Source organism: Apodemus sylvaticus, chromosome 21 (assembly GCF_947179515.1).
Source record: "Apodemus sylvaticus chromosome 21, mApoSyl1.1, whole genome shotgun sequence".
NCBI lineage: Eukaryota > Metazoa > Chordata > Mammalia > Rodentia > Muridae > Apodemus > Apodemus sylvaticus.
Window position 1 is genome coordinate 15,120,531 of NC_067492.1, and position 23,636 is coordinate 15,144,166.

Sequence of the window (23,636 nt, forward strand, 5' to 3'; positions counted from 1 at the left end):
TATTCTATACTATACCACCATGTATCTGGTCCCTCAGGGGAAAGGGATGCCTCAGCATGGGCCTGCTGAGGCACCCCTCCCCCATACCTCCCCTCACACCCATTTCTCTTTTTATGATCACAACAATCATCATTGTTACTTTCTAGGATGTTCAGTATCATCACTGGTATCTGCATGCAATTCATTTTATTTTGAGATGGTGACTTACTATGTAGCCTCAAACTCACCACCATCTTCCACTCTCTGCCAAATTGAGTGCAGGGATTACAGGTTTGCATGGCTAAGCTCAGGTAATCAGAACACACCCAACTATTTATGGGGAGTAAAGGATGCCAATAAGAGGTTATGCTATGCTGAATACTTTATTTATATTTTTATGTAAACATAATTTGCTTTATAGGCACAATATAACAATATAACGAAAGCTCTGAAGCCACAGACACATTAGACGATGTTCGGTTCGTTCTAATAAAGCTCAACCTTCCAAGAAGCCTTCGAAGCTCCTTTAAGGCAAACATATACACTCTTTACACTTCCTCCAGGAAACAATCCCGAGGTGGGAAGGGAGGTCCACAGGATAACTGGCTGATCCCAGCTGCCCCTCACCCACCCACCCTCCTGTTCTTCACGACGACACTGCTTACACTCAAACGTTCTCTGTGTTCTCAGGAGAGGGGGAGGTTCTTCATGTGTGATCAATGGTTTTCAAAATGAAACAAATGAAAGAGGTTTGGGGAGGATGACTTCCCAATGCTTCTCAGCTGTACACGACAAGACCATCTGGATTCTGAACGTGGGTCAGGTACTGTGTCGCCTGAAGGCTAACCTTCCGGATGAGAACCTTAGCCTTTTCAAAAGACTATTTCTACATACTAGGAATAGAACTCAGAGAGTGGTCCTCAGGTCTACCCAACTTTTGAGCATGGTTATGGTGGAAATGTGACTGATTACATGGTATTCTTGATAGCATCTCTCTCGGGGTGGAGTTGGGGTAGAAAATAAGAATCTGTGATTGGCACTCTTTCACATATTCTTACCCTTGGCCTACTGGCTGGCAGCTCCTTTTCTCCTCTTCCTATTTGACTTTCCTAGTCACAGCGAGGAAAGACTCCCTCCAGGTAACTGTTTGGTATGAAGAAGTCATCATCACAAAGTCAGGATTGAGATAAAAGAACATGATGAATGACAGGAGACTGGCTACGGAGACTTTGCAAAGGATGCGGGGAATTGTGGAGACATGTTCCTTCCCAACACACTTGGGAAAATGGTTTCCACCTGAGGCATTAAGTGGAACAAGTGGGAAACACCATAACCCTCTTAAGTCTTTGAGGATATTTAGAAACTTGGAACACCAACCCAGTCATGGGAGCCCACTTAGGTCTTCCAGAAGACAAAATAAGTTTGGGGTGCTCATTGCATGGGTGCCTTTTATATTGAGCTTGGTTTGTGAGTGATGGACACATGACCTCTTAGGACAGAGGGGCTGGGGAAGGAGGAGCCCCACTTCAGAGGAAGGGAGACTTCTCTTCCTCTACAGTAACTGGTGTCACTTCAAAGCCTATTAGAAAGGATGAGAATGTTTCTTTCAAGCTGGAAAATTGAACAGGTATTTGATCAAGCAGTTTGGCCCCTAATTTCTAAGGAACCCACAAATCAGCACCATGGCTTTGTGTGTTGGAGAGGAGGACCATGCACTTAGCATCGGGTGCTGGGCAGCCACCATCTGTATCCCTAGTACATGTGTTACACATTAGAAAGTGTTTTGAATAGGCAAGAGAAACCAATTGACTTTTCAACCCCAAATATGGTCTTCAAGGGAGCTCTTCCTTGGGAAAGGAGTTTCCTGGGAAGGAACTTAAAAATAGTATTGGTAATTACAAAGGCTGAGAGTGAGAATCCAGGTGAGTTTAATGACATCTGAGTTAGGTCTACATTTGGCAAGTTTTCTGAGGATTTCAAAAAACCATGTGTGGGCACACGGAGGACTTTGCTCATGAGATATGGTTTCAGAGGAGAGGTCTCTGTAGCTTGTCCTTAGATAGATGCTGTTGACCCATCTCTATGAATACCCACATCTGCCTCCCTGGGTTTATAAATAAGAACCAAGGAAGAGGGTTAAAGAGAGGCTGAGACCTTAAGGTGCAGAGACACATGCAGGGAGGTAGCATTTAAGAGGGAAAGTGACAAAGTAAGTGCTTGGAGAATTCTGTATGTATGGGATCATGGAATACTCCTGGCCTACTCTCTTGTCACTAGCCAAACTGATAAGTGCCATGCTTGGAGGCATGGCTGATTGCTGGCAGGCATAGAGTGTCATTGGCCCAAAGAAGAGTAGGATCTGAACAGGGCTCCGTGACAACACCTTTCAATCAAACATGGACTGGTTTCTGACATTGGGCCCTGTGGGCTAGTATTAGTTTGCAAGGCTATTCTAGAACCGTCAAGAAGGACCCGAAGAAGTATGGGTTTGCTTCAAGGGAGAGGGGAGAGCATGATACACGGACCAGGAAGGGACACAATACTGCATGGAATGGGATTGGCACTTAATTCCAAACACAACAGTGATCAACAGCTTCTTAGCTTGGCTGACTGCAGACAAACACGACACACACTGAACTATACAGCATTTGTTCACTGGGGCACAGAAGAGTTCTCCTGGTGGCCATCTTCTTCCCAGCCATCCTCCACCTTCTCAGATGCGAGGTCTGGCTTACTGGATGAAGGGCATCCTCTCTTTGTTTTCGCTGTCACCTTCATGGTCCTCTTCTTCCTCCCCTGCCTCGCTGGTCTCTGTGCTGTCATTGGCCATCTGCAATTCAACAGAGGTCATGATGGAGGTCATGTACCCACTCCCTCACCATCAATGAGCATTGGATGAAGCACCATGGGATGTACTGAGGCATCATGGGATAGACGTCTTTCAGACTGGTCATTCCTATAGGAGGAAGTCCCTCTGAGCACCACCTTCTATAGTTTTTACTAGTACCAGTTAAGGCCCTGCTGTTGCCTTTAACATCACTTAATAGCTCTGGAGATGACCTCTTCAGGTCCATCCTGAATCTCATGATGTTCTGAATTCAGCTTGACTTCATATTGTCATCCCTTCAAATATAGCCTTCTATCTAGAAGGGATGAGACATCTTTCCTACCGCCAATGCTTCAAATACCCATTCTTTACTGTCTCTTCCCTCCTTTGGGTTTCAGGGTAAAGCTGAGCTCTTGGCCCAAATGGGAGCATCTTTTGGCCTTTATGTGATGGATTCTGCCCCTTGGTCAAGTAGACCTAACCCTAGACCAAGGACCAGCAGAATATTATGGGTTTGTGGAGACAGGTAGTGCCTTTGCATGGAAATCCAGTGCCAGATATTTTGTTTAAATGCAATAGTTGGCCAGGGCAGCTCTAGATCCTTCTATGCACTGGACTGAAAGAGAAATATTTATGTAGATCACAGTATATTTGCAGGGGAGTCCTTAGACCCTAGTTCTTTCTTCCTAATTCTACAATATCATTGCCCACTTCAACAGTCCTGTGACTTTATATTTTAAAAACTATATCCATATTTTTATCAGCATCTTAAGTGGCACAAAATGACCCTTCCTTTAACTGACGTGTATGGAGTGAAATGGCCACTACACCTGAGCTATAGAAGACAAAGATCCGTTTCTGAAAATATGCACTTGGACCAAGAGCCATGGATTGTTTTCTTTTTTTTTTTTTTACTTATTTTACTGATATTTCTTGAAAATGACAGATACTGCCGCAAAAACCTCCAGACTTTCTCTGTTTGGCTTACCTAGAACTTGGGATGGCCAGTCACACTCAGCGACTACCTTTCCTACTGACTGAGAAGAACCTGTCAGTCTCTTGCTTATGAACAGGACCACAGCTGGTGGGCAAAACTTTGCTAGGTTGCAAATGGGACTGAGCACCCAGCTTTGAATGCAAGCAGTCAGAGACCGTGGAACAAGGGCTACACCATAAGTCACCTCTCCCCTAAAGCCGCCACTTTGGGAACAGATGCATTTGATGTGCTATTTTCTTGTGGATTGCTTGCGGTTTTTTTTTTTCTTCCGATGAAAGCAAGTGAATTCAAGAGGAGTACCAGGAAGCATCCTGGAGGCAGTGGGCACCACTCTATTGGGCCCATGCAGGGGCACTATTTAAAATGAACTAGGAAGCCTTGACATTGGTGCCTAGAGAAAACAGCTGTAAACGTCCCCCCCCCCCCCATCCATTTTCTGTCTGTCCCCACTCAGCAATTTTCTTGTCTTTCTCAAACACTTTCATTTTTCCATCTCCACTTTCATTCGCCCATGGGTAATTCCTCATTTTGGCATTGTGTGATCGCTTCTAATGTTGGAGAGCTTGTAAGCTGCCTGTATTTCCTTGGACACCAGTTGTGACTACTGACGATCCATTGATTTGTCTTTGGTGTTGAGCTGGGTAGTTTCCTCTGCGTTCCACTTACCAGCGGGGTCGGGGTCTTCTCCACATCCAGAATTAACTTCCCGATGTTCCCTCGGTCGTGGATGCGCTGCATGGCCTCCTTTACCTGGAACACAAGGTGAGACATTATTAGTGAGATCAGAAAAATGTGCCTGAAGAAGTCAATCCACTGGCATTCCACCAGATGGCGCTGCAGCTCAACTCGTGGTTCAGCCAGCAACTTTTTTTTTGTGGAGCAAATCTATTCAATCAGCTCCTGTCAGTCACACAAGCTGACCTGTCCTGTAAGTCTTCTGGGTCTGAAAAATAAGGGTTATGGTTTTCACAACGAGAGGATAAATATATATTTTATAAGTCAGAATGGTCTGATGGAATATTAAACAATGAGAGTATTTGTGAGGGTCATTTGAGACCTGCCTACTTAAGTGTTATGTAACTTGGCTTCATAATTTGGCTAAATAAACTAGTTACCAGGGCAAAAACCGCATTTGCAAAATGCTCTAGCTTTCTAATAGCTGGGATAAAACTGCTTCCAACTAGCGGCACTCTTCGGAGGTGCATCCTCCCTAGAAACGAGGATCTATAGTTTCCTTTCCCATGTCCAGGAACTTATTCGACTCATGAAGGTCACTGCGGGGCCGGAGGGGTCGAGGATGGGGACAAAGATCCTCTGCGAAAGGAAAGCCCATTTGCTCTGAGCCTTTCCTTCTGCTGCTGTGCAGAATGTGGACTGCAGGGGGCGCTGTGGGGATTAATGGCGAAGACACTGAACCTTGCCTGCTCTCCACATCTCACATGAAATCTAAACGGGGATGCAACATTTCTTGCCTCACAAAAGTCAATTTATAAGAATGTATAATAGGTTGAGTCTAAATATTTTTGTAAAGTCTCATGATTTTAATATTCTTGTTCCTTCAACTTCAAGGCTAGATGCTCTGACATTAAAAAAAAAAAGTCAGACATAGTTAACTGCTTGTAAGGAACTCAGCCTGTGGCTGATGGAGAAATGTTTGCTTATTTGAAAATCAAAGGCTTCTATTCATTTGGATCTAAACTCACAGAGCCATTAAAATGTTTGTGTTCAAATTGCTTTTCTGGGACTTTAGAGACACAATTCCATTTATGGGAGAAAGACATAAAAGATAATGACTCCGTCGCTTTTAGTGGCAAAACACTGAAACAGCTATGTGTCACAGTAAAGGGATGGGTAAATAAACAATGGCTTTCTACACTCATCTACCGAGTGGGGATGTTTCATAGCTGTTAAGGAAAAGAAAGATGTATGCCACTAATTATAAAGTAGAAACAGCAGGATCTAATGCTTTTGTAATCTTGCTAAATGAGAAAACCCGAAAGAAGTACTTTTATTTACATCTCCATAAAAATGTAGGTATTGTAAAACAGCTAGGAAGGCTAGCAGGTGTGCCTAGAACGTTAGGCGGAGGAGAGGAAGGCATTTTGACTCTACCATCCAAATAATGTTATGTAGTCACGCGCTGTTCAACCAACAATATAAATTCAAAGGGTTTTTTTCCAATGCAGTTTTTTTGGTCTCTTTGTGGTAAGGAACAACCTGTTCTATAGACTGATAATTTCAGGTGATTGTTGATTTTTTTTGTTGTTGTTGTTGTTTGACCCTCATAAACCAGTTGAGTCCTTCCATTTACATGGTGACTTCTGAAGTATTTTCACACTTGGTTATAAAAACCACTACCATTGTTTGTTCCTGAGCATCTGTGGCAGAATGGTTGCGAAGCTCTCCACGGATTCCAACATGGGTGGCTGCTCTGGTATAAAGCAATGCAGTATGTAGCTGCATAGAACTTACACGCATTTCCCCATAGACTTTTGAGGTTTTTTTCTAGATTATTTGTACCACCAAATACCATATGATACTGTTCTACCATAGCGTGAATCATGACAACAAATCAAAATCTTCATGTTCATGCAATTTTCCCCCCAAGTATTTCCTCATCGGCATTTGCTGAAACTGCTGATGTAGAATCTGTAGACGAGGCAGGCCTACTGTGCTTACTGTAAAGCTATAAGTAGTGACAGATGGTTGCTAGCATAGCTCTCTGCCCCTGTGGGAGTCATATCCTTGGGTTATTTTCTTTTTGAGTGTAGGCTGGAGCTAAGGGACCTGTTTCCTTGCAGAGCACAGAAGAAGTGTTAGACTCCTCTTTCCAAGATGAAGTTAACAGAAGGCCACAGCATCCACAATGCAACAACTCCAGAGAGGCGTACTGCACTAATGGGGGCTTCCCTATAGAATCCCTACATGATAGAGACCTAAGATGAATTCCATCCAATAGCAGGTAAGGAACCAAGAACCTTAGCCCTTCTGAGGAACTGAATCTTGCCAACAAACCCTAAAGAACTTAGAAGTAACTACTTGCCCAGTTAAAACTTGAAATGAGAACATATTTCAGCTGACATCTTGACTGCAGCCTTGTGGGAGCCAAAGGATCCAACTAAATCTTACCTGGTTCCTGGCACCCCATTCTGAGCTTATGAAATCACAAATGCTTTTATAGTTCACTGGTTTTTTTGGGGGTGGGGTGGGGGGGATAAGTGAAGTAATACATATTTAACAGATTCCTACTTTGCATATATACCACTTAGTTTGCAAGGTTCATATAATGCCCATTTTAAAGAAAAGTTCTCTAAGGCTAAAGAACATAAGTAATTCATTGAATGATGACATGGCTACGGAGGACAGAATGTGGTTCAGAATTAGGCTGGACAGAGTTCAAATCCAGGATTTCCCCCTCAACTTTACCTAGAACAGACTGTTTCACTTAGATCTCAGAAGCAGAAGGACTCTCACAATGCTCCTTTTGGGTATTAGGAACTCCAGGCCTCTCCTGTACACCAGGCAATGCTCTACTACCAAGTCACACCCTTAGCCCATTCATGGTGGATTCTGGCAAAACTCTTGACCACTGCCCCAAGCCCCACACTGTAAGATTCCAGGCAAGCGCTCTACCACTGAATTATACCTCTATCTCCTCACTGGTGAATTCTGGCTAAGCACTGCACTACTGTGCCATGTTCTTAGACTTTTCCTAGTTGGTTCTTTCCTGGAACTCTATTGGTGATCCAAGTCCCAGTCCCTTACTGACAGATTCTAGGCAACTGGTCTACCACTGAGCCATGTCCCTAGTCTCTTCCTGATGTATTCTAGGCAAATGCTTGACCAATGAGCCACACCCCAGTCTACTTTTTACTTTTTAATTCAAGACAGGGTTTCACCAAGTTTCCCAGGGTAGCTTGGAACTCAGTCTGTAGTCCAAATAGATAATGAGTTTGTAATCCTCCTGTCTCAGCACCTGGAACAACAACCACGATGGCAGGGGACAGCTAGGCACATTTTAAGCTGCTTCTGTGATAAGCTGGCATCCAGGAAAAAAGCAAAGAGCTGTTTTCTCAGTAGTTGAAGTGAATCGTGATGCTTGAGGGGTTAGGAGAAGCCCCCTGTAGGGATGTTTTTAATCTGCATAGTTTTGGAAATTTCTCTGAAATAAAATTCCACCTTGAAGCTCTGTCTGCAGAAAATGGATAAAGGGCCAGGAGTAATCTCCAGAGGCCATTTAATTACCCCCACCCCAGTCATGCTGTCAGACTCTCCATGTGCCTTTAAGGATGCTCCTTTAAGGATGCAGGGGCCCCACTGGCAGGGGCTTAGAAGGAAAGAGACTACTACTTTTGATCAATTCTTTATCAGGCGGGCGCAGTGTTTAGCATTTTGCATGCATGGAGCTATTTCATCATTTCATCTACACACTGAGCTTCTTGGGGGAATGTTTGCAACCGGCTTTTCACAGTCCGGGAAGGAACACAAGAAGGGAGCCTCTGAGAGGTTTGCTTCTGGCGGTCACTTAGAAGGGAGAGCTGAGTGGGAGGCCTGGGTACCAGCTGCTTCTTCTCAGGACTCTGGGCAAAACCCATTACAGGGCTATGCTGGTCACACCCCCAGAGTGTGCTGATACTTGTGCATGGCCAAGGCTGAACACAGTCTTTGCTACAAATTTATCAGCTTATAAAAGGTCCCCCAATAGGTGATGTTCTCCAGATGCTTGATAGCACCTGGGGAGATTTGTCTCCCCTACCCCCAATCATTTACTGGGGAGTCCCCAGACTTTCCTAATGTCCTTTTCTGTTTGAAACCAACACTGCCTTAAACAGGGAGTCATGGTGGCTTGCTTTCCCTAACCCAGTAGCTACAGATCACCTGGGACAACAGCCCTTGAATGTTGTACCAACTGCCACACAAGGTCACTGTAAAACTCATACCAGACTTCAAAGATTTAGTACTTAAGAGGCCACCGGACTGCAAAAATGGGAGATGGAGAGACAGCTCAGTGGTTAAGAGCACATGATGCTTCTGCAAAGGACCAGAGTTTGGTTCCTAGCATCCATACTAGGTGGCTCACAGCTATCTGTAACTCCACCACTGTGGGGATTCAATGCTCTTTTCTGTACTCCATGGATATCTGCACACCCACTACATGTGCATACATGCGTATGCACGTGCACATGTACACAGTTAAAATAATAAAAAAATTATAAATTAAAAAAGCTGAAAAAGTGTAAATTATCTCATTGTGAATTGTGGACAATACCTAAAGATTAAAATGATAGTATTTAGACATCAATGTAAGGCTTATGCAAGTTATCTTGTCCTTTTCTGAAGGTGACTGCTGGCACATTGAAAAGGTTTCTCTGGTGGCTTACTGAGTGTGTACCACTCTGCTTTTGATGGATGCCCCAGCAGCGGTGTCAGTTATCCTAGTGGCCCAAATCCTTCTCTCAATTCTATCTTCTCTCAATCCTTTACCTCACAACTTAAGATGTGCCTGAAGCTCAGTAGGCTGTCTGCCATGGTTCTGCATGCTCCAGGTCACTTCCCAGAGCGCCCAGTCCTGTCACTAACTCAGCTGCAAACTCTTCCAGGCCCTTGTTCTGTGTACCTCATCCTTGACTTCCACAATATGGCCAGGTACTTAGGGATCCTAGCGTGTCAGGCTGGGCAAGGCCATCAGCGCCATTCCTATGCTTGGAATATCTACATCAACCTCCATACTGTAACCCTACAGAACAACACAGTCAAATACAAACCCAAAGCAAGCCACGGCTAGGATGAAATGGTTTCTGGTTAGGCACAGGAAGAAATGTAAAAAAAAAAGAAACAGCTATTGAAATGAATTGTAATAATGCCTTTTACCAAATATGTCTGTGCTTTAGATGTGTCCTTAGCTTTAACTGTCAACATCCTGGTGTCATGTGAGAAGGAAGTCTCATTGGATGTGTTGCCCAGAATATATTGATTTACCTGTGGCCAGGTCTGTGTGGGCTTCTCTTGTTATACATAGGAAGGCCCTGACCACTGACCTTCCCTAGGAAGGTGGTCCTGGCTTGTATAGGAGGGCTAGGAAAGCATATGAGTTGACCACTACATACTGTTCCTCCATGGTTACCACTTCAAGTTCCTCTTCTTCAAGTTTGACTTCTCTCAATGATGGACTGTGACTTGTGAATGGAAATAAACAATCCTCTTCTCCCTTAAATTTGCCTTTGGTCATGGCATCTGTCACAGTGATGACTGTCACTGGGGCACCATTCAAAGCTCTCTCATTGCAATATACTTAAAATGATATTAAGTCAATGTTGTATGCTTGCTCTGTGTTTTAAGAATCTGGGGTATACTGTACGCTTACAGAATGTCTCAAGTCAGACCAGCCCCTCTCCAAATGCTCAAAGGCCTCACATAACTCACAATCATCTTGAGGGTGTCTACTGGAACCCCCAGCACAAAGGAAGGTCAGCACATGATAACCTGCAGAATGAATGAATAAATAAATGGACAGTGAATATGTGGAGTGGTTGAGATGCTGTGTGGATGAACCTCTCCCCAGTGGGTTTCCATCCTGTGACTACCCTGTTTCCCAGAGTTGGGTAGCTATCTCTTGGTGGCCTGTTCAGTGCTTCCCGGGTGGCCTGGAAGAGTCTGTTCCTAATCAGAATTGTGCTTCCCATACCCCATGGGAGACAACGGCTTCTGCTAGTTGTTACGCTGTCCAGATGTGTCTCAGCAGCTGGATTTCCCAGGGCTGGGCATTCTGGAGGTTCTCACGCCACACCCACCAGCAGTAGGGTTTTTTTTTTATCCGTAAGGGGGGGGTGGAGTCAGGAAATCATCCAAGCTGCGACATTCAGACTCCTCGGTGTGTATCTTGGAGTCACACGAGCCTTTTCTGACACTGCCATTCTTCCTGAGGCTTTACTTGCATGGCAACCCAAGCAGAGAATGGTAGTTCTGCTTCTTCTTGTGAACACTGTTTGGTATCCTGTGCTTTCTCTTCCTTGTGCATGAAACAGCCACACCTATGCTACCCACGCCTTCTTTCATTTGGCCCAGGTAGAATGGGTGTACTCCACCCATTTTTTTTTAAAGACTTTATTTTTAAATTTATGTGTGTATATGTGCACGGCATGTGGACATGCTATGCCTTTGGAGACCAGAAGAGGGCGCTGTACATGCCCCCTCCCAACCCCCCCCACCCCCAACACACACTTCCAGGGCTGGAGTTACAAGTAGTTGTGAGTCACCCTATATGGGTACTGGAAGCAAACTCAGCTCCTCTGGAAGAGCAGCAAATGCTTTTAACTGCTGAGCCATCTCTCCAGCCCCTGCTCCATTTTGAACGAACCTCACATCCCGGTTTTAAACAGGTTAATCATAAAGAGAAACATTCCATGGCCCCCTCAAAAAATATATGGACTCAAAAGGGAGAGAATGGTGTTTGGTTGTGAATGGAAGATGGCACGGGAGGGGGGCAAACTGCTTATTTAGTAAGAGAGGGAGGGACAGCAGACCTCCTCAGTGTTCCCTGTCAGCACCCTCATCCCGACCCCCAGCATTCCCTACATAACTATCTGGCATTCCTAAGGAGAATCTAGACTGCCCTGAAAAGCCTCACCTTCAATTGGAATCTGTAATCCTGTAGTCATTGTATGGCGTTATTACCTAATGTTCTTGGCTCACTCTCCTCCTGTGACGTGTAGGTAAAGTTTTGCATACATGTGCTCTCCCTAATGTAAAATTACTTATAACATAGTGCTTGAAGCACAGATTTATTTTCCTATAACTCTGGGGGCCATGGATCAGATGTGGGTCATGCCTGTCTAAAATCAAGGTAGGGTTAACTATGTTTCTCTCTCTGGAGGCTCAAAGGGAGACCACATTTCTTTGACTTTTCCTGCTTCTGGAAACCTTCATCCCTTTGCCAGTATGTTCTTCCCACCATCTTCAAAGCCAGTAGGGTAGATTGGCCTCATCTCTCCAGCTTTGGACCTCTTGCCTCTGACTTTCAAGGACACCCGTGGTTACTCGGAGCTGATAACCCATCCATCTCAAGATCCTTAAATTAGTTTCATCTGCAAAATTCCCTTTGCTTTGTGAGGCCACATGACCTCAGGCTCTGGGGATGAGAATGTGGATGTCTTTGGAGGGAGCTTACTCTGTCCATCACAAGGTTGGGGTCACCTCGGGGAACCACTATTATACAGAGTGACAGGGATGGCATATCAGGAACTTGGCGTAGTGGTTGGCCCAAATGAATTTCATGTGATGTCTGCTCAAGCTCAGGAAGATGTTCTCTACCCAAAGTTACTTCAGAAGGAAACCTGAGGTCTTAGTGCCCTCTATTGGAACTCTGAAAGATAACCAAGTTCTCCCACAGAGCCCCAGGAGAATTAATTCCTCCTTTCTCTCATTACATTTATCTGTGTGCATGTGCGTGTATGCACCTGTATGTGCATCATGGTGCACATGACAGAGGTCATGAGGGTCAGAGGACAATCTGTGGGACTTTGTTCTCTTCTTACACTATGTGGCTCCCAGGGATAGAACTTAGGTGGCTAGGCTTGGTGGCAAGTGCCTTTATTTGCCAAACTACCTCTCTGACTCCAATGGTTTATTACTTTATGGGGTGCCCCCCACCCCACCCCACCCCCACCCCATAAAAGGTGGACTCCAGCTGTGTTCTGTCTGGTGTCCAGAGAGAGGTTACACCCCCCCGAAGCCAGGAGGAGGCCTTCCTACCTCTGTCACAGTATCATCTATAGAGCAAAGATGTAGTGTCAGAGTGTAGCCACTCAAAGACAACAGCCGCCATCAACACTCATTTCTCCACTGGCTTCCAGGTTTCTCAGCTTATATAGTTCTCAGACCATGTCGTGACATTTCTAACTGTCCTAGTGGCTCAGCTGGGGCTTGAGGGTGTGAGAAAAGTGGCCACTAATGAGTTGGATACCTCTGATTAGACTCTTGCCTCTGGCCCTGCACATGTGACAGTTAGACATGGCTGTGACACAGGGATCATGCAGTGTGACTGACAGGACCTGGTAATTGACCACAGGGACTTAGGACACCAGGAACTAAAGATAGCTCATGATGATGCTCTAACACAGGAACAAGTCAGAACGGGTGACAAGCAATGTGACATCACTTCAGGGATAATGATGATGATAAAATAATGCACATCTAGCTGAGGTTTACAGTGTGACCTTTGACCTTCACTTTTGAACAACACAACGGGGTGGACAGCCATTTCCTCTCCCATCTCCAGCCCTAAAATATGGATCTGAGGCTGAGCAGGCCCCAGGATCTGAGATTCAGGACTGGGAAGAGGAGAGAGAGCAGGAAGGTGAACTGCTCAGAAGGAGGAAGGCCTGTAGCAGGCAGGTGCCTTCTTGCATCAGATCCATCTTGGATTTGACGGTGCAGAGGGTTTAGAAGCAGCAGAGCTAAGCTAGAGTGCACTGACTGAGAAGAGCCCTTAGTGGGTATCCTGGGCCTTTTATCTCTTAATAGTCTCCCAGGCAACCAAGACCCATCCTCTGTCATGCAAAGTGTCCTAGCAGCTGCAACGGACCCTCATGGAGGTTGTAGTCTCTCGATAGAGGTTCTCAGAATTATTTATTTTAAACATCTTCCTTGTGTGCAGGCAGCCTTACTCATGCAGGGTTCATGGTTTGTTTGCGTAGCCTCTGCGTGGCAACCTAGCATTGTTCATCTGGTGCCTTCTGGCTCATGCTCTGCATGAGGTCCATGGTATTTAATAGTCAGGGCATGACCCACAGGGAAATTTTAATCAGCTCACAGCATGTAGGAGCAGGAGGACTGTGGAGCAATTACAGCTGACCCTGTTTCTTTCTATCTACACCATAACTAGGGGAGATGAAGTTCTGGAAGTCTAGTAAGACAAGGGATGGCACCCTTGTTGTTCTGTTTACTCTCAAGATACGCAGCCTCGCATCCATTCTCCAGCCTCTTTGTTCATTCCTCTGCTAGAAGAGACTCTGGCAGAACAAAAGGCAGGAGGGACAGTGGAGGCTTCCCCTTGCTTATCCCTGCCTTGGGGCAAATTTCCAGCAGGAGCTAGGTCTCTTTGCAACTTCAGCCACTGCCAGCTCTAGCTTCCGCTCTGGTATCTGGTGGTGTGATTGTCCTGACAAGCATCAAGATATTTTACAGAGATATCTGTGCCCTTCTCTTTGGCTCTCGGACTGGTGAAACAAAGCAACCTCTGGGAATTGGCACCAAACAGAAGGGAGGCTTGTGTCCCAGGAAGGGCTTTCCCACAGCTTTGACAACTAGCCATAACAATAACCAGCCATAACTCTAACCATACAGGAGAGGCTGGAGCTCAGATAATGACAGGCAGAACTGTTTTGTTTTATATATCTCTCTGCCTCTACCGTGACCCGAACCTCATTCCAGGACCCTGAAAAGGGACTGTAGGGTGGGGTAGGGGCTGGATCTCTTTGTCCTTCTCCCGCAGAGTGGCCACATCAAATAAATCTCCCCCTTCTGGCTTTGGTTTTTACTTATTTGTTTTTAATTGCCTTATTAAGAGTGGATGGACAAACAGAGCTTAGACAGTCTGTTAGGGATCAGGCTCTGAGCCTAAGAAGCCCAGTAATGTGAATGCTGCTTCTTTCTCGTGCACCTGGACGCCTGGGATGAGCAAGCCCTTTCTACCATAGCTGGTTTCTAGATATTTCAACTTCTTTGTTGGTTTCTTTTGCTCTGAGATACCTCAGTGGCCACTCCCCTCATTCAAAGTCTTCAAACCCATGGATTAACCTGCGGCTATTGCATCTAGGACATTCAGATTGGCATATTTAAAACCTTCATGTTTTCCTGAAGCCCTGTTATCGGTTGAGAGGATTGCTATGAATCTGAGGCTAGCCTGGGCTAAAGGGTCAAGCAAAACGTGTTGATTGTACAGTCAGACTCAGCTCAGGGAGGACTGTTACAGGCACATGGTGTCTCCAAGAGTCCCTGCCTTATAGTCACAGAGACACAAGCCTAAGACATGACCTCGCCATTTGCTCGTGGCTCACTGGTGTGGCTAGGGGCTGGAGAACCAGGGAGAAATCTGAAAAAGAAATCACTGCACTGGGATTTAAAGGATGAATGGAGTTTATTTGTAGTGAAGGGGGATTGGTTAGAGAGGACAATTCTAACCAATGGGAGAATGGGGGAAAAGGTCCTTCAAACATCAGTGGCCGTGCGGACTACAGATCAGAGTTAGTATGCTCTTAGATGGAGGAAAGGTGTGTTGGGACTTTCCAGGGTACGTATTGTGTTGACCAGCTTTGTCGATGTGACAATATAGGATCACTGGGAGGAGAGTCAACCAGGGGGTGTCTACATGGGGTCGACCTGTGGACAGGAAGGAGGGGAGTTGTCTTGATTGGGATAATTGATGTGGGGAGCTCCCAGCCCAGTGTGGGAAGCCCAATGCCCTATGAGGAGGCTCCTGAATGGTATGTGTGAGGAAAACAGAGGAGAGTGAAGACAAGCAAGGATAGGCATACATTTGTCTCTCTCTCCGCTCTTGACTGAAGCTGTGCCGTGACCAGCTGTTTGAAGTTCCTGACACCTTGCCTTCCCTACAATGACAGGCCGTAACCTGGAACTGTAAGCTGAAATACATTCCTTTGTCTCCCAGTCGCTTTTTTTTTTTGTTCGTGTATTTTATCGCAGCGGCGGAGATTAAATAAGAACCCATATCATACACACAGGCTGTCCCTGCACCCCGCTCTGCTACTTGAGTGGCTCAGTCTTTCAAACTTGGGCAAGGAGGGTTATAGGAAACTCAGTTTTTGTTTGGGGCTTTTCATTTACTGCTTCATAATATTCAATTTTCCTTTGAATGGTGTGAAAGGCACAACATCATTAAGGTACAAATGATACCACTTACTAACTATGGCGCTGAGCTTGTGTTCTGAATAGCAATAAGGGCTGTCCACCTAAGATAGGGAAACAAGAAATGAAGATGGATAATTCTGTGAATCACTGTGCCTATTAGACGATTAAATGAAAAGCTTTGAAAATGAAGAATTGAGAAAGACCGTAATAATAAGACACATCAGCAAAGTCACCTGTAGAGCATGACACTAACCGTGCCCGTTTCTGAGAGGACCCAAGGATTTCTGAACACCAAAAATGTGTGTTGAAGAGCAAGGACAATCATGACATGCCGCTGGGTCTCAATTTCCCAGTTATTCTGGAAACCCTTTCCTGGCTTCAGATATGAAACTGACCTGAGGCCCAAGTTTTTTAAGAAAATCTATTTTTAATTGTGTGCATGTGTGTGGATGTATATGCCTTTGTCAGTACCTATGGGGTCCAGAAGAAGGCATCATATCCTGAGAGCTGGAGCTATAGTTGGTTGTGAGCCATAGGATATGGGTACTGAGAACCAAATACGGGTCCTTGGTAAGGGTGGCAAGTACTCTTAACTGTTGAGTCATCTCTCCAGTCTTCATCCCCCAAGGTTTTATGGGAGAGGGACCGGAAATAAGACCCACAGAGTCACCCACCAGGAAGAGAGCAAAACTGAGGCAAAGCCTCATCTCCTCCTGGAATGAGCAGCAGCAGGTGGATCTCCGAGGAAAGGCAGGACCTGGAGCCACATTTAAGGAGGAGCTTGATCTCAGAACCACACAAGTACAGGGTTAGCACCTGAGAGTGAGTACTTCCTTAAATCTTGTATTAACCAGTAACCGCTCTTGTCTTCTTCTGGTCTGGGCTTGTACTGATGATGATTAGTTCAGAAGGAAGCAGGTAAATTAGCTGTTACATTTAAGGCAAGTCTCTACATTTCAAGAGGGTACTAATGGGGATACTTCAAAAGGGGTGCATATGTTTGGATACTATGTGCATGTGCACACACACATGTATGTATATATGTGCACATGTACATTTGGAGACTAGAGGGTTCCTCAGTCACTCTCCAGCTTATCTTTCAATCACTCTCTACTGTGTATTTTGAAACAGGGTCTCTGGCTGAACCCAGAGCTTACCAATTCCTAGCCAGCCAGATCCAAAGAACTTCCAGGCCCCGCCTCCCCTGGGCTGGGATTACAGATGTGTAACAACGTGCTTGGTTTCTTAAATAGGGATTTGAGATTAAACTTGGGTCCTCCCTGGGCTCACGTGGCAAGCACTTTACTGATTAAGCCATCTCTATACCCTCCTCGAGAGAACTCTCAAGGGGTCATTAGTAGTCAGCAGTGGCTCAGAAGACACCAGGAACATACCAGTGTAAGGAGGAGAGAAAAACAAAGAGCCAGTCAGAACTACAGGGATGGAGTTTTCTTTTGTCATGAGCATTTGGATGGACAAAGAGACATGTACGTATGTATTAATCAGAGCCAAAGACAGCCATGCAGCAGAGAGTCAACCTAATCCCTAGCAAGTCCGGGTACTCATATACACTCTGCTCTAGTTGGGTTTTTTTGTTTTTTTGTTTGTTTGTTGTTTGTTTTAATGAAAGAAAAAGGTAGGAAAAAATCTGTTGAGTGCTTTGCTTCTGATCATTATCAATTTAGTCATTCATTCATATACTTTTTGACAGAGTCTCATCTAGCAGGAGCTGGCCTTGAATTTGCTATGCATTCAAGGGTGTCCTTGAACTTCTGATCTTCTCTCTTCTAGTTTCCGAGTGCTGGGATTTCAGGGGTGCTCTGACATGGCTTCCTGGCTCTTCTGTTTGTTTTCTTAGCAATGGATTTGGGTGGTAGAGAAGAACTGAAGTAAGCATCCAGTGGGTGTTGGTTCCAGTGTGTGAATGAGGTCAGGGGTGGGAGGAGGGAGGGGGAGAATACAAAGAGAGACTAAGAGGACACAAAGGGCTTCCTCTCTAGAGATGCACAGGCTCTCAGAGAGCCCTAAAGTCCAACACGCACTGTCTGATTTTTGATTGTTGCTACTGCAGTGCTGATGGTGGGTGGGTCAAACTAGGAGCCACATACATGCTAGGTGTACACTCAGCCATGGAGATACACCTCTGCCTTGTCCAGTTGTTGGGGGTGTGAGGAGCACAGAAAAGGAAATATTTGGGAATGGGCCAAGGATGAAAACCTGGGAAAGCTATGGACAGGAAGCGATTGCTTGTCTGGGATTTGAAGGCTGGGTAGAAATCTATCACTGTGCCAAATGGAAGGATAGAAATAATCTGAGAAAAATACTGTTCTACCTAGACAATGAAGGGTTAAGGTAATAACCTGAGCTTCTGACATTTGTAAAGTTCCCCAAGATAATGGGGAACTCAGAAACTATATTTAAAGCTTATTCTTGTTTTGGATATTTTAGACAAAACTTCCAAAAACAACAACAACAACAACACCTGCAAATGAGGAAAGAGATGCTATGTTTTTGTCTGAGAGCACCTAGCTCCTTACTAAGGAGGTCATGACCTTGATGACAGATCATGTGGGCCATGCCTGAAGGTTTTTACTTGGAATTATCAAATGAAAGATTTTGTGGAAAAGGTAAAACACTGTAAGAAGTCTGGAGCCAAGGAGATGGCTCAGTTGGTAAAAAACTAGTCATGCGAGCATGAAGACCTGAGTTTGATCCTCTGACCCCAAGCCTGATGGCTTGTGCTAATAAATCTGTTGCTGCAGAAGTGGAGACAGGAGGATCCTTTGGGTTTACTGGCTAGCCAGTCTATTCAAATTCATGAGCTCAAAAAATAAGGTAGAGAAGGCAGTGAAGAAGACACCCAACACAGTGACCTCCTACCTACACACACTTGCACTATATACACACTACAACACAACTATACACACACTACACACACATGTACCCACACTATATATACATACTACACACACTAAACACACTATATATACACTATACACACATATTACACACACTAAACACACTATATATACACTATACACACATACTACACACACTAAACACATACACTATACATACATACTACATACACTAAACACACACACTATACATAATATACATACATTATACATACATACTACATACACTAAACACACACACACTACACACTCTATATATACTATACACATACTATACTTGCATACACACAATGTATACACACACTATACTCACACATACTATACATACACTATACACACACTATACACATACTATACACACACTACACATACTATACACACATTCTAAACACATACACTATATATACCCATTAAACACATACACACTAAACACACACACTGAACACACATTGAACACACACACACACACACTCTGTTAAGGAATCCACAGACCTTTCAGGGCCTTTGGAGTTCTTAAATGGTCAAAGAGGATGACAGTGAACCTTAGTGACATCGGAAGCTACAGTTTAGTAGGACAGGTGACTTCTTCCTTAGGCCCACAGACAGAAGGTGGGTTTGCAGGGAATGAGAGCACATTTCCGTATTTAAGGGGATTGAGCAGCATTGACGTAAGAGGGATACAAATGGCTGATTCTGTGTAAAATCCATTTGGAACAAAGCAGTCCTGTACAAAGTGCTTTGCAGAGAGCTGCTCCCTCCCCCCTCGGATGGAGGAGCATCTTTGTTGGCTCCTTCCACTGAGGGAGGAAAAATGGGGAGAGCTCTGGGCTCTGAAGAAGCACATGGTGATCTGAGTCACTGCCTGCCAGGTGGGTTACAGGCAAAAGCTGAAATAAAATCTTTGGTAAGCATAAAAGGACAAGCAGGGGTGGTAAGTCCCCCGGGGTGGCAAAGGACATCTCACGGTACCATCATAGCAGCTGACACATGACAGGTGCCTGCAAGGTGCTGTCACCAAGCAGAGCACCTCATATGCATTCTCCCATTTTGTTGCCTCGGTCCCATGAATCAGGTGGGAGTCTGTCAGCTTGTCACTCAGAGTTATATAAAAATACTTCTGTGTTTTTTTCTTCTGAAGCCTCTGTCGCTCTGGTGAAACAGAGTTGAAAGAAGATAGGCATTTATGGAGGTTAATGACTTGCCCAAGGTCAAACGATAGGGTGAGAGAAAGCTCGCTCTGTGTACATGAAGAGCTGGAGGTATTGTTGCAATGTAAGAGTAGGAAACTTCTGGGGATGGTGCAGGTCTGGGGCAGAGGACCAAAGGCTAAAGGATGCTGGGGGCTGTAGCACCCGGGCATCTCCGAACGGTCTCCTCTGCACTTGCTTTTCCAAGGTCGTTGCTTTTATTGTGTCCTCTGAGGAGGGATTGTTCAATCAATGGCATTTAGGGTTGGCTGCTTCTTTGCTGTGGGCGTGGTCCTGTGGCCCACAAGACAGTAACTCTGGTTCTACTGCATAGTTGTAGGCAACCCTCTCAAGTGACAAACATGTTTCCAGGCTCCCCCAAATGCTACTACTCTGCATAATACTCTCAAATTAAGGACTAAAGCATCATGGGAATGCATTGCCCCTATTCCATTGGTAAGTGGACCTGTTTTTCAAAACAACATCTTGCCTCATCTCAATCCCATGTAACAGCTTGGATGGGGACTTGCCTATCAGAGATTTGGTTCTGTTGTGTCCTTGGTACTGGAGAGTATGGGTACACACCTTAGGAGATGCTCAGTAACAGAGGAACACAGTTTGGTTTCTGACTTCATAGGTTCATTGGTTAGGATGCTTTTTCCTTAAAATTTACATTGAAGACAGCCTTAATCACACCTGGTGCTCGAAAGAGTGATAAACTTGTTGCCTTAGCTCCTTTTCCTGTTGCTGTGATATAATACCCCAATGGAAGCAACTTAAGGGATACAGGGTTTACTCTGGCTCAGAGTTCAGGGGCACAATTCATCATGATAAGAAAGAAAAGGCAGCAGAAGCTTTGAGCAGCAGGTCACATTTTATCCACAACCAGAAAGCAGAGAGCGAGGAGTGCATGCCACCATTCAGTTCCCTATCTCCACTTACACAGTTCCTGATTCTGGCCAAGGGAACTGTACCACCCACAGTGGGCAGGCCTTGCACCTCAATTAGCATTAAGATAATCTCCAATAGCCAGAGGAGAGTCTAGATTCTGTTGATAGTTGAAGTCACTAACCATCACACTGGCCTTGCTGTCCCCTGCATGTCCCCAAGGCTCTGAAATTCCAGAACGTCTGAATTCCAACAGGGCTTCTTCGTTTGACAAACAGCACTTGTTCATCGTGAGCTAGTCACTGTGCATGGCTGATTCCTGGGACGATCAAAAGGGAGAAGTCTCGGGCTAGGCTAAGATCCCCAGAGAGGGTGAGATGATAAACAGCTGGATGAAGCCTTGTTCCTGCTTGGCCTAAGCTTCACACCATATTGGACATCATCAAAGAGAAATAGTAACAAATCCTTCTACTCTAGGCTAGCAGAGGAGGAACTGGATCTTAGACTGTTCTGTGCAGCCTCAGATAACTAGATTTCCACTCGGTGCAGAAAGAGCCCTTCAGGATATTGCACTGTTAATCAAACTCACTAATCATCTCTGTGTGGTCCCTTAGGAGCTTCAGCTGCCTTGGAGGGGTCAATCTGAATGATGATGGGCTGGGGAGGGACTGTAGGATGGGTTATTATGAGTTACAATCACAGGGCTAGTAGAATAACCCATAGCCCAGATGACTATGATGAGACCGTCCTTACTATGGTATGAGTTGAAATGTAGACGCAGAGGTGCATGATGGGAATGTAGCAGGTGGGCTTGACTCCATCTTTGAGAGGAAATAGAAGCCAGTATGAGCCAAAGGCTCGCAGGAACACACATCCTTGCATCAAGAAACACAAAACAGGGCTGGGAAGATGGCTCAGCAGGCAAAGGCATTTGCTGCCAAGATGCATGACCTGAGTTCAAAAGGAGGAGAGAACTGACTTTTGCAAGTTGTCCTATGACCTCCATATGCAAAGTGGTATGCACATGCATGTGTGTGTGTTGTACAAGTGCACATATGTATATATATACACACACATGAAAATAAGTGCAAAAAATTAAAGAAACACAAAACAGTATTCTGCCAAGTAAAATTTTAAATAAGGCAACCAAACCAGAATAGTTACATTTGGCTATAACGATAGATAAATAAATTATCACATATGCAAAGAACATAGATACATCTTTTAAAAAACTATACCCACCAGAAAATAGCTAATTTTCATTTTCTTCATTTAAATTCTTCTGTTTTTAAAAACCTACATTAAGGGACAGGGTCCAGAGAAAGCTTGTGGGGTGGGTGGGCAACTTAAGAGTTTTTCTTGGGAGATGTATGGACAACCCCTACATAAGCAGAGAGAGCATGCTTCATGTCTCCAAGAGGGCAGAATCAGCTTCCCAAGTGATCATCCACAGCCTCTTGTGCCGAGCCTTTGCCAGGGTACCCCAGCAAAGGTTGCCCTACCGTAGAGATGCCCCCTGCTGCAACCAATTGGTCGGAAGGCTCTGTTTCACTTAAGGCCTGTTCCTGTCTCTGTGGGAGCCTTCTACCAAGCCTCCTGTTGGGTCCCTGAGGTCACTGTTTTTCCAGTCTCAGCTTGTCCCTGGTTCTGCTGCTAGTTTTGATGACTGGTTGGTACAGCCTTATGGTTTCATGTGTCCAGTGCTTAGGATTTGCTGTGAATTCAGAAGCCAGTGCTGTAGAGTTCGGCTACGCCAGCCACTTAGAGCTAAAGGGCCATTCTATAAGAGTCAGGTGTTTGCCACAAAGCAGTGCACTTGCTGCACATTTAAACCAGTGAACGAGGGGGCAAGACTGTCCTTACTTTGCATACATAGAAAATGGGAGACAGGGAAGTGAATTCGCCTATGGTTGTTGACGTGGCTGAGGAAGAGCTGGGGCAGTTCAGTCTAGAACGTTGATAAATAAGGACGTTTGGGGTCAAGGGAGATGGGTCAGTGGGTAAACGTGCTTGTTGCATAGGCCTGGAAACCCAAATTCAGTTCCCCGAATTCCACTCATGGTGGGAGGAGTTGTCTTCTGACCTTTATATATGTATTGTGCGTACACACACACACACACACACACACACCACTCTCTCTTTCTTTATTTCCTTCCCTCCCTCTCTTTTACTCTCTTCCTCTTTCTCTCACTTTTTCTTCTCACTTTTTACAAACATGTGATGATGATGATAAAAATATATGTATACAGAGTTACATCAATACTTGAGACTTATCTTAAATATTAGGGACTGTAAAGGAAGGAGGCATAAGTGTTAATCACAGTGGGAACATGGGTATCAATATTCCATTACTGATGCTTTTGGATATGATTTGAACATTTCAAAAGGTTTATAAAACGTGAGCTTCAGTCTTTCTTCCCAAGCAACGACTATGACAAGGACTCGAGTACCCATGCTGTCAGATTATGATGATGATGTTATAAAGGGTTTGGGCTCCTTACACATTCAATGCTCTGGGGAGATGTGTCATTCCCATCTCCCCGGGGAAAGATGTGCCCTTTCTGTCAACCAGTCCACCTTCGCCGAGGTATAAACTTCAACCAGCTCTCAGCCAGGCAACAAGCACTGCTGCGTGCTTGCAACAGCATACCCTGGAAAAGCCCACGGGGTGGGTGGCGAGGAGGGAGGGGCAGGGAGACAGTCGATTCCCAGAGAGTGTGGGAAGAGCTACGTTCTCAGAATGAATGAAGAGGCGTGGGAGCGCAGGGGAGGAAATGACTCAATTTGGAGAAAAGTGGCGTTCTCACTGGGGTTTCAGGAGTGGAGAGGCGTTTCCGGAAGAGAAGCTGTGTACCATCAGACCTGAAGAGAGGAGTAGGAGGCTCGGTCAAGGGAAATGGGAGTGGGGGTGGCACCATGCTTCCTGGGGACACTGCTGAACTATGCAGGGGCTGCTCTGTGAGGAGTAGTAA

General features: G+C 45.1%; 1 protein-coding gene across 1 annotated transcript in view; it reads right to left on the bottom strand.

The window, feature by feature from the left end:
- Nucleotides 1-404: 404 nt before the first annotated feature.
- Nucleotides 405-23,636, bottom strand: part of Vat1l (vesicle amine transport 1 like) — a 174,358-nt gene continuing 151,126 nt past the window's right edge. Inside the window, exons 8-9 of the mRNA XM_052167143.1 lie at nt 4,470-4,553; nt 405-2,809 (exon numbers count right to left, since the gene is read on the bottom strand). Coding sequence (XP_052023103.1) covers nt 2,711-2,809; nt 4,470-4,553 — 183 coding nt within the window. The 3' untranslated portion in view covers nt 405-2,710. The remainder of the gene's footprint in view (nt 2,810-4,469; nt 4,554-23,636) is intronic.